Below are 16,570 nucleotides of genomic sequence, written 5' to 3' on the forward strand. Positions count from 1 at the left end.
TTACAAAATAGCTAGATCGTCCACAGGACTCTTTAAAAGACTATAATATCTACGCAGGATGTGGTATTTATACCCCGTAGATTCAAATTGGACGGGGCTTCTTAGACCGATCCACATCTCATTGTATGGAGGTGGATCCTGATCCTCCCATATTAAATGAGGTTCTGGTTATAGGTAGGGTCACCTGGAGTCTACTAGACCTGACTTTGAGCGATGGATCAATGTCTTAGCAAGCCAAATACACATCTACAGGATCGAATATTTAGCCAAACAACTCTTTATTGACGTGCAAATCCCAAGAGATCTGAGAGTAGTCTAGCTAATTTGTGTTATCCTGCTCAATCCTAACTATTTCCATCAATCGAAATCGCACCAGTCGTCCAACCCCGAGCACACCCGACCCACGCCATGAGATCCGCGTAGGATTTGTCGTGAGGCGCATGCAATCGCGTTGGCCACATTTTGTCTCATATCATGCGTGTCTTACATGATTGCACCGACATTGTAAAAGATGCCGACGTCTTGGTTTCTATGGAAGGGCTCATCACCCTTCCTGGTTAGTTGGTCTTTGTGACCGATTCGATGGTGACCCAGCTGGGTTCCGATGGGACGAATACGCCCGCCCGTTCTAGGCTGCCCTGATGTCCCGCTTTCCTTGCGACTACCCCATCGTGGGGCATTTCTATGTCGACTTCTCTATTGGTTGCCCTGATCCTAGGGAACCGCTTAAATCATGACCGATAGGTCCTGGGGTTGGCTGCAATCCGGCTAGCCCTGATCCCCTTTCGTTGCGACTACCCCGTCTGGAGGTACGTCGACTTGGCTGTCGTTGGTTGCCTTAATAAAAAGGAACCGTAGGTGTCTGCTGCTGCAGACGGTTTGCTGGCGCGAGCGATTCTGATGCCCTCAAGTCATGGTGGCGGGTTGGTGTGAGGATAGACGAATGGATTGACAACAATGAATAGAAAATAGGAGGATTTGAGCAAGGGGTGCCTCTCCCACGCTAGGAAGGCATCGAGGTGGAATTGGCGTGCTCGATGATGACGGAGGCTGGAAGAGCCTCGACGTCAGAGGAGGGTGCCTCGTGATGAGAGGAAGGATAGCATGGTAGCTCTCTCGGCACAACTCGATGGTCCTCAAGAAAAAAAAACAGAAGAACACAAGGGGGAACCGGAGGGATCTCAAATTAAACCAACCGGCTCTTTGTGGGTGAGTAAGCAATAGCGGTGAAATGATAGCTGTCTTTCTGCCATCTCCCCGCCGATGAATTTCGATAAAAAAAAAGTTATCAGTTGAAGTTGTTCGTCTTGGGCCAATCATTGCAAGTTCCCTGGTTTTTTTGTCACTCATTGTTTATCCAAGGTACTTCCTCGCCTTATCGCCATGACTTTTTCCGATGACGACCCTGTCGTCGCCTCCTACGACGTCCTCCTCACTGACTCGGATGCCTCTCGCTATGTCTTCCAATACGTTGACCGAGAGCACGACCGTCCTTACAATGACCAAGCAAACCAACGGCCAATTCAACTTCGAATCAAACCGCGCACCGGTCTTATCGAAGTTGAAGTCCCCATCAGCACCCGGGAAAACTACGACGTTAACAAAGGAATGCGCTATGGTGATGCGGTAAATAAGAGCCGTTCCGCGCGCGACGGAGGCGCTTATGGTATGGCAGGCGGCTTCACTGCTGGCAGTGGAACTGCAGCTGCAGGGGCAAGAGTCAAGATGGAAGGGAATGGGGACGTGGAGATACTGGATAATAAGAGGGCTGTCGACTCTGCATCATTGCTGCGAGTGCAGTCACTTGGAGGTCGGATAAAGCCTTCCGAAGAAGGCGATCCAGTTTACATGCTGGCCACCTTCACAGATAGTACGTTGATTCTACTCGATCGATTTCTTTTCTGGTGGCAGCATTCAATTCTAACACCCGGTCTTAGAAAACTTGCACCTCTCCCCTGTCACATCGGTTGTCCAGTTCCACCCTCAGCTTCACCACCTAGATGCTTTGGATGAGATGCCAAAAGGGAAAGGTCGTAAAAAGGATGACGATGACCGTCCTGCTGAGAGCGAAGCACGGGCAATTGATATTAAAGTCAAGGCCGCTGAAGATAGCGAAGCAGCTGCAAACGCCGGCAATCTAGACCTTCTTAAGCAAATGCAAGATGAGAAATGGAAAACATATGGCTGGGTTGATGCTGAGGTATGGTCTCGTTTTGATGGATCTTGATTACGCTTTCCCGCTAACATTTACTGATCCCAGGCCGAGGATTCTTGGTACACATATGAGAGCTATATGATTCACAAGGATACTGAAAACCTCCCGTCCCTAGAGTCAAACATTGAGTCGGAAGAATATCTCGATAAAATGAGCGCTCCTAGGATTGATCCCGCCCGCCCCGACTTGACTGGTTGGGCCATGAAGGAAAATCGTCGGAGGCAAAAAAACAACCGAGCAGGTAATGAAGCGGAATAGGGGGTTAAATTGTACAATAATTCAAATCACTCTTCTAGTTATTATCAGAAGCATTCAAATCCAAGAATCACGCCTGCATCACATCTTAAGAAAGGGACACGCGAAACTCTTGCCACTTATACTTGTCTGCCAATCACGATAAGAGAAATGGAGGTCACGTGCCAGTTCGGTTTTTCTGCCATCTCCGTTTTGTCGCGATAGGTCCGATAAATCTCCCTTTCTCCATTGTCTTATTTTTCTTCCTTTCCCGTTTTTTCAGTTGGGACGAGGGTTGCAGGACGTGTCAACGCGATCATTATCCGTCCTTTATAGCGGAATCGCATTGATCTCACTCAACATCTTTGCGTTCTGTTTTTCTGCCTTTCATCGTTGGAAGTTTGCATCTATCTTATAATTTCAAAGTTACCCTTAATATCGTCTTTCTTTTGGAGTCATTATATTCATTCGCTTTCAATCCTCGAGTTACAAGACCCAAGAACACCAATTTCATGCACCATGTTATCCCGCGTGGCTTGTCAAAAAAATGCCTTCCTTCATTTGCGGCGGACTCAGGTCTGCCGGCCATCGTTCCATCTGCCAACAACACGTTTTCACTCATATTCGAGTAATCGGAACCCGCTTTTGAATCTATCGTCCAGTTCGATTCATGATCGCTCGCGCAATCCGTCTCCACAATCAGAACGTCACCTTGCTACAGCCGCCGACCACTCAAGCATCGACGGGCACTCGCCGGATACTTACGACCCCTTCATGCACATGCCGTTCGAGAGCTTCGATACATCATCCCTAATCATTCTCGACTCAACGCCACAATCGCAATCGAAAGTTTTCCGCAGGAGGCATGGCATTGGCGGTGATGAAATGGAGATGAAGGCAAATCTAGAGCTCTCATTGAAGATTGGGGAGTTCGAGCGAGCCTCTAGTTTGATTGGTCGCCTTGGCCATTATCACCCGCCTGGATCGGATGAGTATCTCCTTATTCATAACCGTTTCATGAAACAGATGGTGGCATATATGATTATCAACCGACAGCACGATATGGTTCTGCCCTTGCAGAAGTGGTTTGAAGTTGATATGCCTGCCGGTGGCGTGACACCGGATGCAATCAGTTTCGCGATTATGATCCGAATGGCGCTGCGTATGCTTCATGGATCGAAGCGCGATAGAACTGTCCGTCGATACTGGGAACTTGCCCAAAATGCAGGATTGGAGGAAGAGCTTGTTGGCGTTGAGGTCCTTGAGGACTCTGACGTTGGTGAGCTATCTAAAGTGAGCTTACCCTTCTACTCTATACCCCGGAATCTTACTAATGTTCCCAATCTAGATTTGCTCCTCCGACATGTTAGACTTGGTTTCAAAATATATGGAACTCTCCGAAACTACTGAACTGCCTTCCGCCATTGTCGATGATACACCCCAGGTCCAAGCCGCTGAGCAAAGAGGATTGGGACTGGTTTCTCTGAAACAGTCGCTGTCCCTCTTTTCCGGTAATGGTGATGTACGCTTGCCCGAAAATTTTGCAGGCACCGAAGAAGAAGGAAAGCAATTGTTATCGGAGTTGAGGCAAACGCGACTCGAAACCGATAGTCTTGATTCGGCCCTCTGGCGTTGGCGGTCAGATAATGCGGAGAGACAAAAATCCGGTTTTAACGCCGCTTCGAATGAGAAAAAGCTCAGCGGAATCATGAGCCAATGGCACGCGGACCTTGTTGCAAGAATCAAGAAGGAGCTTGTCCTCGTTGACGAGGCACTTGCGACACGTATCATTAGCGTTGAACAAAAAGAGCGCTGTGAATATGGTGTGTTTTTGCGAGCCCTCGATCCCGACCGGTTAGCTGCACTCACTCTCTTGTCTGTGATGTCTGTTTTCAGCCGGCAGGGAATGGACAAGGGAATCAAGCTTTCCGCCCTTGCTTCAATAACCGGAAAAGAGTTGCAAGATGAACTTATTGCCGACAACTATCTGAAAAAGAACAAGGCTATGGATCCGAATCGTCTCAAGGCACTGAAGCAGGTACTCGCAAACCGCAAAGACAAGCAAGGCCGACTTCGATGGCAATCGCTCGTTGAGAAGATCACTGCAGAAGATGAATCTGTAATCTGGGGCAGTCGGACACAGGTCAAAATCGGTGCTGTTTTGATGGGCATGCTAGTCGAAGTGGGGAAAGTCGCGGTTTGGGCAGAGGATCCTGTCACCAAGAAGAGAACCCTCACTATGCAACAAGCCTTCGACCATTCTTATCAGATTCACTTCGGGAGAAGATCTGGTCATATCCACATGAACTCCAAGCTTGTTGATATTGTTGCCAGGGAGCCACCCCCTGAGCTGTTGGCCCGTCACCTTCCTATGGTCTGCAAACCTAAACCGTGGACGGGCCCACGAACTGGCGGGTACAAGATATACGACTCCAACCTAGTGCGCACTACTCCTGGTGAAACACTACAACCGGCCTACCTCAAGGCTGTCTTGAAAGATGATGGATTGAAAGAGATCCGGACAGGCCTTGATGTTCTCGGTTCCACTGGGTGGAAGGTCAATGAACAAGTTTTCGACGTGATGCTTGAAGCTTGGAATGGTGGGGAGCCTATTGGAAAGCTTGCCCCCTTGAACCCAGACCTAACGGCACCAGAACAACCGAGTCCAAACGCCGACTACAAAACCCAAAAAGAGTGGCACCAAAAGGTTCGTGAAGTCGAAAATCTTCGCTCTGGATATCATTCCGTTCGATGCTTCCAGAACTTCCAGCTTGAGGTTGCGAGAGCCTTCCGGAAAGAAGTCTTCTATCTTCCCCACAACATGGATTTCCGTGGGAGGGCTTACCCACTCCCTCCTTACATGAATCAAATGGGGGCTGATAATTCAAGAGGATTGCTTCTTTTCGACAAGGGAAAGGCACTTGGGGTATCTGGTATGCGCTGGCTGAAAATTCAGATTGCAAACTTGTTTGGATTTGATAAGGCTAGCATGTCTGAACGGGAGCAATTCACAATGGACAATTTGGATGATGTTCTTGACTCTGCCAACGCGGGACTCCACGGACGACGGTGGTGGCTCCAGGCTGAGGACCCATGGCAGCTTTTGGCAGCATGCTGCGAACTCCGGAATGCCTTGCAGCTCCCTGATCCCACAGAATATATCTCCCATCTTCCAATTCACCAAGATGGCTCTTGCAATGGACTTCAACACTATGCCGCTCTGGGTGGTGACAGTGTCGGCGCCCAGCAGGTCAATCTTGAACCATCCGATCGCCCTTCAGACGTCTATACCGGTGTGTGCGAATTTGTGAAAGAAGCCATCGCACAGGACGCAGCCAATGGTGACAATTTGGCCCAGCGTCTCGAAGGCAGAGTCACCAGAAAGATTGTGAAGCAGACGGTCATGACTAATGTCTACGGAGTGACCTTTTTGGGCGCGACAAGACAGGTCAAAAGGCAGCTTATCGACTACCTCCCTGACCTCGATAATACAGAGAGGAACGCCGCGGCTTTCTACATCGCAACAAAGATCTTCGGTGCTCTCGGATCCATGTTCAACGGAGCCCATGAGATCCAGTATTGGCTTGGCGATTGTGCCCAACGCATTACACAGTCTGTGACACCGGAGCAAATTGAGGAGCTCACGCAAGCAGCATTAGTACCCAAGGATGAACGCCGGCAGGATTTCCCGACGTCCACTGATCCAGAGAAATCCTTCAGGTCGACTGTGATTTGGACGACCCCATTGGGTCTCCCAGTGGTCCAGCCATATCGAACTCGCAAGACGCGGCGTGTTGAGACTAGTTTACAAGACATCAGTCTTGTTGAACCCGGCTCCGACGATGTCGTTACAAAGCGCAAGCAGCTTCAGGCCTTCCCGCCTAACTTCATCCACTCTCTTGATGCCACACACATGATCATGTCCGCCAATGCATGCCATGAAGCGGGCTTGACCTTTTCCGCTGTCCACGATTCTTTCTGGACTCATGCTGCCGATGTCGACCAGATGAACCTCATCCTTCGAGATGCCTTCGTTCGCATGCATTCTGATGATGTTGTCGGGCGCCTCGGTGCAGAATTCAAAGTGCGATATAGCAAGAATTTATTCCTAGCCAGATTGCCCCGCACCACCCGCCTTGGCCGGGCGATCTTCGCGCACCGCAAAACCACTAGGATCACCAAACTCCAAGAGTTGATCAACGAAAACCGACGGCAAACTCTACTCAACTCGGACGATCCGGAGGATCAGGCCGAGGGCCGTGCTATGGTGACCCCTTGCAGTATCTTCGAAAAGTTAGGCGGTACAGACACCGACCTGACTACCTTCAAAACAATGGGTACGAACCCAATCGGTCACATTCCAGATGTTGTGCCGGATCTGGAACGGGTGGGAGGTACAATCGATACCACCGATCCGGCCATTGAGTCCCTGGTCGGCGACCTCGAGATGTTTGAGGCGAGGCAGAGTCCCCGCGAGATAACCACCGAAGTACCAGATGATGTTCATGGTGAATCTTCCGATCAGACACAAATTGAGTCCCAAGAGTCCCAAGGCTCGGAGCCAAAGGAAAAGCAGAAGCGCGCCTTGACCACATGGTTATGGATGCCTCTGAACTTCCGCCCAGTCCCTAAAAAGGGTGACTGGGACCTGACCCGAATTCGTGAGAGTGAATACTTCTTCTCATGATTCTGGAAACATTCGCATTCTGGCGTTTATGCATTTCACTTTTAGCCATGTCCAAGCACTAAGAGTGACTTGATTTATTTAGCTTTTAATTTCCCTGTAAATTTTGTGCCTGATTCTCTGTTGGGCTTCATTTTTTTGTACATTACACGGAGGAAACAGTATATATTACCTGTATGAATATGATATCAAACTTCTAGAACCATCTTATATAACTCTATATACTCTCAATATTAACCCAAATACCCGGAGAGGTCTCTGAATTTAGGCAAAATACAAAAGCTGACATGAGAGATAGAACTTAGCAATGCGGATCTAGCCGTTTTAAGATTGTCAAGCTCTCTGTAGAACGAGTGAACATATATTTGCCGAGCCCTTAAATCCATTAGAGGAATAGTCAAGTTCGTACATTTAGCATTAGCCTGTACTATGTATGTAGACCCCCATAGAACCGGCACTTGTCAATGGCCGGATCTGCATAAATATTACATAGATCCCTGTACCTTAATGTGCTTTGTCCTCTCCCCGCGGGCCAAGACCGGGGTATATGACCGTGGCCAGACGAGTTCAGTCCGAAATTCTTAGCCTCGCCACATGTTTCCGTTCATTTCCGTAAAATAGGGGTGTAGTATATGTGCACATAAGCGAACGTAAAAAAAATTAACTCTGCAGTGCAACCTGAAACAAGGGGTTTATAGAAACGGGTTAAAGGCCTAGCCAACCTTGGAAGTGTATTGGTGTTGTCTTAGAGCCTTGGATTTCTTGGAGAAACACACCATTCTCTCTCCGACCACGTGCCGGTTTTTCCCCCCGCCTTTACATGACTTCCCCAGATCTTCTAATCATCTGATCTTCTGATCTTCATATTTCTGATCTTCATCTTCATTTTGTCTGATATTTTTGACTCTGATTTGGCTTTGACCAGCTAAACCGAAAACTAAGCTTCAGGTCGGTTGCGCCGAGGGGAGAAAAAAAAAAAGTCGCCTCCCGGTTCTTCGTCTTTCGGCAATGCCACTGTGACTCCTTGGTCATATATACTACTTCCCCAAGGGTTTCACTCAATCTTTTTGTTTCTGATAGACTAGAAAGTCTATGTCCTCTTGACTTGTCCCTCTATGTCGCCATAGCCCTGTTTCCGCCTCCTCGGAGAAGCATGTCTATGACCTCCCTCTCCTCTGCCAATTCTTACTCTCCTTTTTCATCTCAAGCTAAACGGATGACACAATCCCAAACCCCGGGGCTGGACACGCTTGCTGAGGGGTCGCAGTATGCGCTGGAACAGCTCCAGTTAGCACGTGAAGCCAGTGCTGCCAACATCCCGACGGATCCTAACTCTCTCGACTCCAAGACGTCGCATTCCCAACATCTCATCTACAGCGAACAAAATCGTTCCAATTCAGGTCTAAAGGATCCAGAATTGCGCGATTCCCTTGCCGAGGCGCGCTCCGCGATTCGCAAAAACTCCTCCGCAACCCCAGTCCGTCGGAGAATTAGCCGAGCTTGCGACCAGTGCAACCAATTGCGAACCAAGTGTGATGGACAAAACCCCTGCGCGCATTGCGTCGGTACGATTTTACTCTTAAATAGACCCTCTCTATTTTTGTGCAAAGGTTAAACTAACAGTTTCTAGAGTTTGGACTCAGTTGTGAGTACGCTCGCGAGCGCAAGAAGCGTGGGAAGGCGTCGAAAAAGGAGATAGCCGCCACTGGCCTTACGGACAGCGAAATGGGTGGCAACGAAAACACGACGCATACGAAAGGACAACCCTCTAACGGACAGTCTTTGCATGAATCCAACGAACATTACGATCCCGCCTTTGATGCCGCTCGGACTCTGACCGAAGGCGCACAATCTCGGTCGCATAACGCGGAGGTGGCTGGTTTATCTACCATGCGCCAAAGTCAAGCGCCCGTTCAACCGCCTTCTCAGCAGCAGATGAGTTCTACGATGGCGGGCATGCCTTTCAATAATTACGCAGCGCTTCAAGAATCCCACCGGCCCTCGATGTCTGTGCCGGATATGCGCTCTATACAGATGATGCAAAACTCGAATGGGAACCCTCGGTCGCCAGGCCCAATGCTTCATCCTCAAGGGTTTTCTTCGGGGTATAATGATGGCGCATACCCTTTAATGAATGGGCAAGACGCAAATCCAAGTTCCATGAACCACTTCCGCATTGGAAACTCGACAGAGAACCCATCGGCTTCTTTTATGGGATTCTCCCCACCAGCCCAGTCACCTAGCTGGCTGCCACTTCCTTCCCCATCACCAGCAAACTTCCCTTCATTTAGCATGCCCCCTTTCTCCAGCTCGCTGAGATACCCGGTCTTGCAACCAGTTCTCCCGCACATTATGTCTATAATCCCTCAATCTCTCGCCTGCGATCTCCTCGACGTCTATTTCACCAGCTCATCCTCCTCGCATCTTTCTCCCTCATCACCCTATGTGGTAGGCTATGTCTTCCGCAAACAATCGTTCCTACACCCCACAAAGCCCCGATCGTGCACCCCTGGCCTTCTTGCTAGCATGTTATGGGTAGCAGCTCAAACAAGCGAGGCTGCATTCTTGACATCACCACCGTCAGCTCGGGGTCGAGTCTGCCAAAAGCTTCTGGAGTTGACGATTGGCTTACTCCGGCCACTTATCCATGGTCCTGCCACCGGAGAAGCGTCTCCCAATTATCCAGCTAATATGGTAATTAATGGGGTGGCTCTCGGTGGTTTTGGTGTCTCCATGGATCAATTGGGTGCTCAGAGTAGTGCCACTGGCGCAGTGGACGATGTCGCTACCTATGTCCACCTGGCGACTGTCGTCTCCGCAAGCGAATATAAGGCTGCAAGTATGCGATGGTGGACAGCTGCCTGGTCTCTTGCACGAGAGCTGAAGCTTGGTCGTGAACTGCCGCCTAATGCGACAACCCGTCAAGACGGTGAAATGGAGGGTGAGGGGGACATTGATGTGAACGGCAACAAGAGGCAACCGTCTTCTTTACTGGGCCACGGCCCAGGCAACTCTGCAATCAATCTCACAGAAGAAGAACGCGAAGAGCGCCGGCGGATCTGGTGGCTATTATATGCGACAGATCGTCATCTGGCGCTTTGTTACAACCGGCCGCTGACATTGCTGGATAAAGAGTGTGAGGGATTATTACAGCCGATGAACGATGATATCTGGCAGGCCGGCGACTTTTCATCCGTTAACTACCGCCGTGCTGGCCCAGCTTCTGAATGCACTGGCCATAGCATGTTTGGATACTTCTTGCCCCTGATGGCTATTCTGGGTGAGATTGTGGATCTGCAACATGCGCGCAATCACCCGCGGTTCGGCCTCCATTTCCGTAACAGCGGGGAGTGGGAAACTCAGGCTATTGAAATCACCCGGCAGCTCGATGTCTACGCCCAGAGCCTGAAGGAATTTGAGGCTCGATATACCAGCTCTATTGGCCTCGGAGCCGGGGAGACTGACACGGCCATGGAAGGTTCCAACGTCAACCACGTCAGCCCGTCTGGACGGTCTAGTAGTACGGTAGGCTCGCATGTGAGCGAGTCCATTGTTCATACGAGGATGGTTGTTGCCTATGGCACCCATATTATGCATGTACTCCACATTCTGCTGGCTGGAAAGTGGGACCCAATCAACCTACTCGACGATAACGATCTCTGGATCTCTTCCGAGTCATTTATCACTGCTATGGGCCATGCAGTCAGCTCTGCTGAGGCAGCCTCGGACATTTTGGAATACGACCCCGATCTAAGCTTCATGCCCTTCTTCTTTGGGATATATCTTTTGCAGGGTAGCTTCTTGCTGCTCTTGACTGCGGATAAATTGCAAGGAGACGCCAGTCCCAGTGTTGTGCGTGCCTGTGAAACCATCGTGCGAGCGCATGAGGCTTGCGTTGTGACTTTGAACACTGAATATCAGGTAAGAACTACCCGTAACCAAGCCTTATATTTACAGAAGCTAATATCATGCAGCGAACGTTCCGAAAAGTGATGCGCTCGGCCCTGGCTCAAGTCCGCGGCCGTGTCCCAGAAGACTTCGGCGAGCAGCAGTCTCGTAGGCGTGAGGTACTGGCCCTTTACCGCTGGAGCGGGGACGGCAGTGGCCTCGCTCTTTAACAGGACTGCCGAATATATGCTGAGCTTCTTGCGGCTGTTACTCGTCGTCTTGATTTTGACTTATCACCGTTTTCTTTTTTTCTTTGATTTTGATTCGATTTGCGCCCTGTATACTATACTTCCCGGATTTTGGACATACCCTGAGGAGCAAAAAGGCGCACTTTTGGTGTCTATATATTGACTCGGCACATACCATACCTACTTAAATATTGCTTTCGATTGTTTTTGGGAATATCCTCCTCGTAGACCGGTTTCCCTTTCTTTATACACCCTTTCCTATAAGCGACCTATCTCTTTAGGAAGACATCAGGAAGAGGTCGCTGGATAGTTCCATCAACCCCGATATATCAATGCCCTTAATATTGAGTCATGCAAACTTGTAATTTTTGTCTCCTGTAGGATTCTCTATTCTTGGTTGTATAAAGATGTACACTCGTATCATGTGATGATGCTTATTTTGAGCTCCACCCAAGCTCCGCTTGTGCTTTGAGTTCCACCACTTCAACCTCAACCACCATCTATCCCAGCAAATGACGCTACTCGATATCGCAAACCCGACAAAATGAAACCATATATAGGAATACCTCTCGTCACCGGACTTGTCTATCGAGCTTGGTCCCGCAAATCCCTTACTCCGCTCGGCCTCGTCGCTGCGGCATGTTCAGCCTCCGCTCACGCTCTCCACCCATGGTCGGCACCGGTCGCGCTCCTTGCGGTATTCTATTTTGGTGGAACTAAGGTCACGAAGGTAATGAAGATACCCATATGTTGAGCTAAGCTGCATGCTATCCACTCTTCAGCCCACATCTATGTTATGGACGCAGCTTACAAGACCGCGGTGACAGGTAAAACATGAGATAAAGTCGCATTTGACACTCTCCGCAACCGGTGCGGAAGGTGGCGAAGGTCCCCGGAATCATATCCAAGTTCTGGCAAATTCCGTTGTCGCTACCATACTATCGATCGCTCATGCGATTATCCTGCGCAAAACAACCGGCACCGAATCGTGTTTCTCACTCGGTCAGAATGCCGCTGATATCTTGGTGGTTGGGATTGTAGCGTACGTCACTGGACTTTACGTCCAAGCACTAAGTGTTTCAGAGCATATAACTAATAGATTCTGCATAGAAACTACGCTGCTGTCGCTGCAGACACCTTCTCCTCCGAGCTCGGCATTCTCTCGAAATCCAAACCCCGCCTGATAACCTCATTGAATCTCCGTGTAGTCCCTCCAGGTACAAATGGTGGTGTAACCGCGACAGGTCTTGGAGCTGGTCTTCTGGGATCGTTCATTGTTTCCGCGACATCTGCTGCCGTTCTTCCCTTCTGTGCTAGTGCCGGATTGAAGGATCGGGCTCTGTGGACCATAGCTATGACTCTTTGGGGCGCATTGGGTAGTGTCCTTGACAGTGTTCTTGGTGGGATTTTGCAGGCCAGCGTTGTCGATAAGAGGAGTGGAAAGGTTGTAGAGGGGAGTGGTGGTAGGAAGGTGAGTTCATGATTATGTGCACTTGACCACTGTGTATAGAGCTCTAATCTGGGTTTCTAGGTTCTCATTCACCCATCTACCGGCAAGCCGGTTGTTACCGCTGATAGCACTGCCAAAACCACCGGTAGCATACATAACGCTGCACAACATGGTACCCAGGTGACAAGAGTCGTCGAGGAAAGCCAGGAAAGTCGTCGCCTTGAAACTGGTCATGACTGGCTAGACAACAATGGCGTCAATCTTCTCATGGCTGCTACTATGAGTGTCGGGGCCATGGGCATTGCACAGTGGTTCTGGGGGTTGGATATTTCTGAGTTGCTGGTGTAGATTCTCTAGTACAGTATCAAACTAATCTAGGTCTCGAACACGGTTTATCTACTTTATATTTATTTCCCAGCTTGGTCTAGAACGAAATTGTAAGGATTGTATGTGATTATCTCTTTTGGTCTTCTGAATGTCTCTGCTTTGAGAGAGGCACGGTCTTGCTTTTTGTTTGTCGCAGCTGCTTCCAACCCATCACCCACCCACCTTCCTTCCCTCTTCGACTATTTCACTATTTGTTTTTGTTTCTCTCCCACTCCTCTCTCCACTCTTCTTCTTTCGTATTTTCTTCGCTCCTCAGCCCCGACCTAGTAAGATCGAGGCAACGCGACGTTGACCCAACCGTACACAATTCATCACGTGTCATCGTTGGCCCTAGTTCGTGAGTCGCTTCTACGTATTACACGCCCTGGTGTCCCTGGGCTCCATCTCGGACTCGAAAAACTGACAAACAAGAATCTTAGCATAATTTGGACGAACAGAGCGCATCAGTCAAGATGGCAACCGAAGAAGAACACGGAATGCACGTTCGAGTCACGCGCCCAAGTGTCTCTTTCCTCCCCGAAACCGAAACATCCAAACCTGTGATACATGACCTCCATCACAGCGACTTGCTTCCTGTCTATGACTATGTCTCCAGGGAATTTCTAATGACCGGCGTTGCCGTTGCTCACTCGTTCGGCACGCGTCTGCTTCTTCGTTCCCCTGCGAATCCTGACAATTTTTCCGGTCTTGTCATCATGGAACCATCTCACCTATGGGGTGGAACAAGCATGTGGCGTCTTATTAATCGGTGGCTGATGCGAAATGGTGAGTTGTTATTCAATCTAGTTTAACGTGTCGCATGCGCTAATAGTTGGAAGGACATGCCTGGCTGGAAGTTGACTCGCAGGCTCCTGCGGCAATTGACCAGATCAAAGATGCCAATCCCGAACGCTACAAAGCGATACACTTCATCCCCTGTCAGACCTTGCAGGAGTTCTCCAGCAAAATCCCCACCTCCCCCAACGCAGATGACCTTTGGAATGACTACATGATCTTCAAGCAAAGATGGTGGGCCGCAACCGTGCAGTCCCCGGAGATCCTTGTTGCTGCATCACACGCTTCGCGATCGGGTCAGCTGGGCATCAGGGCTGATCGTGTCATTCTAACTGGTCTTTCCCAGACTGCAGACTTGATCAGAAAGTTCATCGTCGAGTCTGCTCACTTCCGACTTCCTGATGGATACGCCCCATTTGAGGGATTCATGCCCTGCCAATGCGACGGTGGCGATGCACTTCCAGACTTGCGCGATGCAAAGATCATGGAGATTTTCGGTGAATTTGAACTCATTTACAGCAAAAAGCTCCACGGGATGATGGGAGGTGCAATGACTCCCCATCGCCGTACTGATAGCAAGTCATTCCGGCTTTACGAAGTTGCTGGTATGTCTCATCGCGAGACCCGATACCTCTCCATGGCCGATAAGAAACGTTTGTCGACTCTTGATTTAGAAGGTGCCCAGTGGACCACTTTCGCCAATTCTTTCGTTTATCATGCTCTCTTCGATGCTATGGACAAATGGCTTACAACCGGTGCTGCTCCCCCACGAGGTACCACTATTGATATTAACAAATATGGGGATGTCGAGCGAGACGAGTACGGAAATGCGCTTGCTGGTGTCAGAACTGTTCATACAGACGTGCCTACTGCCAAAATCATCCATGTTGCCCCTCAGCCACACCCGAATTGGCAAAATGGTAAGTTGCTCACGTGCACAAGATTAATTCCTTTCATCCATTTAACCTGTTCATTGAAAGGCACTGAGGCCCCTTTCAAAGATGTCGAACTGTGGGCGATCTACAAAAAGGTGGGGAATTATCGACGTCGGGCGGGAGAAGCCATTGATCGACAGATTGATGCTGGATTTTTGTTGCGGGAAGACGCCGAGGTCCTGCGTCGCGATACCATTGAGCAAGTCTCCTTTTAAGACTACAGACTACGGTATTGTTTGTTTCTCATCATGGATTTGGGGTCCTACCTGGATCCCGGGGGCCTGGATTTCCTTCGGAACGAACATTTGTGGTGACTTGCAAGCCCTACGTACCTCAGGGTACCCTCCAGGACTTGGTTATGTTGGGAAAAATTCGATATCAACTCTACTTCTGTGATTTCAATTTCTTTAGCTAGGTCTACTTGGCTACCTACTTTCATGTCAATGTAACTCACTCTGCAATTTGTTAACAATGATCAGATGAAATCTTTCTTCGCCGTAAGAGCATATAGATAAGATACTATCTTGCTAATTCATGTCACCACACCACATTGCGTACGTATCTTTTTCGAGATTATTATATTGTTTTCAGACTATCTATTGCTTTCCATATAGTATACAGACTCAAATAACCGTTGCTTACACAGTGCTGTTCAAAGTCGCACAACATACACCCTAACTAATATATTCCATTTATAGACCTGCATAATAAGGCCGGCGTTACGAAGAAATACCAAAGACCCAGTCATGCACAAGCAATCACAGTTGCAACCCCTGAGGGTAATAAAGTTTATAGGAAGTCGCTGACCTTGTGTTTCCTATCAAATTTAGTACACCCTGAGACTTCTCACCAACCAAATATCATCATTTAGCGCTACGCTATGCCCTATTTTCATGCATATTTTTCCCCAACATCTCTCTGATACGACATGACCTAGTCACACAGAGGCAAGGCATCGAGCATATCGGGGTATAAAAGTCCCACAATTCGCCCATCCAAGCTGTATCCTTTTCCCCCCAGTAACTTTCTACATTATAATCACATCCGTGTGTGATACCTATCTCTGCCGCCTATTCATATACTTCTTCTCATCATGGGTCTTGTAAAGCTCTTGCTCAAAGCGATCCTCATCCCGATTATTGTCCTCATTGTCATTGCTGTTGTTATTTTCCTCCTCGTCAAAATGCGTCTAGACCGCAAAAAGAAAGAAAAGGAACTCGACAAGTCTTTCCAGCCACCTCCTATACAGCAATGGGTGCCGTACACCCCAGTCCAACAACCGGCCCCGGCATATGTCAAAACACCGGGGGAGATGGAGCAAGGAATTGGACACAGACAGTCTTAGTGGATACTTCTGTTGGGTAATATTCCCTTCTACTGGGAAACTTAGTGATTGTCTTTGCTAACCGCCGAGTGTTGCAGATTGTTTCTCGGGCAATTGGAAGGTCCCGTATTTCTCCACTTTGGAGAGGGTTTTTTGCGGATTATTATTGTCAAAGATTTATCTGTTAGTGCGAATAAAGTGCTGATACAATGCAGTTAATGCATGTATCAGTGACTCGATTTCATATTGCTGGAACTTGTACTACCAAGTGGGATCAGTGGAATCTTTTTTTCAGCTACCCTGAACTCGGGAGGTTTTCTAGATCGGAGTTTATGCTAGGCTGATAAATTTGCTCCTATTCAATTCATGCTGCAAATGATTTCTGATCTTAGTAGACTAAATGCCTCGAGCCTTTTCTCGCGGGATCTGCA

At 48.9% G+C, this 16,570-nt stretch overlaps 5 protein-coding genes across 5 annotated transcripts; all 5 read left to right on the forward strand.

Annotated features, from left to right (window-relative positions):
* Positions 1 to 1,383: 1,383 nt before the first annotated feature.
* PGRI_016310 (DNA-directed RNA polymerase) lies at positions 1,384 to 7,136 on the forward strand (the record flags this gene model as incomplete). The annotated part of the gene is made up of 5 exons (XM_040789344.1): positions 1,384 to 1,870; positions 1,938 to 2,200; positions 2,261 to 2,456; positions 3,171 to 3,742; positions 3,798 to 7,136. The coding sequence occupies 5 exons, from the start codon at positions 1,384 to 1,386 to the stop codon at positions 7,134 to 7,136; spliced, it is 4,857 nt and encodes a 1,618-aa protein (XP_040646297.1).
* A 1,213-nt stretch (positions 7,137 to 8,349) lies between these two features.
* Positions 8,350 to 11,251, forward strand: xlnR (putative C6 transcription factor; the record flags this gene model as incomplete). Its single annotated transcript, XM_040789345.1, has 3 exons — positions 8,350 to 8,698; positions 8,764 to 11,054; positions 11,108 to 11,251. The coding sequence occupies 3 exons, from the start codon at positions 8,350 to 8,352 to the stop codon at positions 11,249 to 11,251; spliced, it is 2,784 nt and encodes a 927-aa protein (XP_040646298.1).
* A 562-nt stretch (positions 11,252 to 11,813) lies between these two features.
* PGRI_016330 (DUF92 domain-containing protein) lies at positions 11,814 to 13,067 on the forward strand (the record flags this gene model as incomplete). The annotated part of the gene is made up of 4 exons (XM_040789346.1): positions 11,814 to 11,999; positions 12,097 to 12,311; positions 12,380 to 12,740; positions 12,801 to 13,067. 4 exons carry the CDS (start codon positions 11,814 to 11,816, stop codon positions 13,065 to 13,067), a joined length of 1,029 nt encoding a protein of 342 aa, XP_040646299.1.
* A 491-nt stretch (positions 13,068 to 13,558) lies between these two features.
* PGRI_016340 (uncharacterized protein) lies at positions 13,559 to 15,030 on the forward strand (the record flags this gene model as incomplete). Its single annotated transcript, XM_040789347.1, has 3 exons — positions 13,559 to 13,871; positions 13,925 to 14,800; positions 14,861 to 15,030. 3 exons carry the CDS (start codon positions 13,559 to 13,561, stop codon positions 15,028 to 15,030), a joined length of 1,359 nt encoding a protein of 452 aa, XP_040646300.1.
* Positions 15,031 to 15,908: 878 nt separating this feature from the next.
* On the forward strand, positions 15,909 to 16,160 carry PGRI_016350 (uncharacterized protein; the record flags this gene model as incomplete). Its single annotated transcript, XM_040789348.1, has 1 exon — positions 15,909 to 16,160. One exon carries the CDS (start codon positions 15,909 to 15,911, stop codon positions 16,158 to 16,160), a length of 252 nt encoding a protein of 83 aa, XP_040646301.1.
* Between the last annotated feature and the right edge of the window lie 410 nt (positions 16,161 to 16,570).

Source organism: Penicillium griseofulvum, assembly GCF_001561935.1.
Source record: "Penicillium griseofulvum strain PG3 chromosome Unknown contig_80, whole genome shotgun sequence".
Classification (NCBI taxonomy): Eukaryota; Fungi; Ascomycota; class Eurotiomycetes; order Eurotiales; family Aspergillaceae; genus Penicillium; species Penicillium griseofulvum.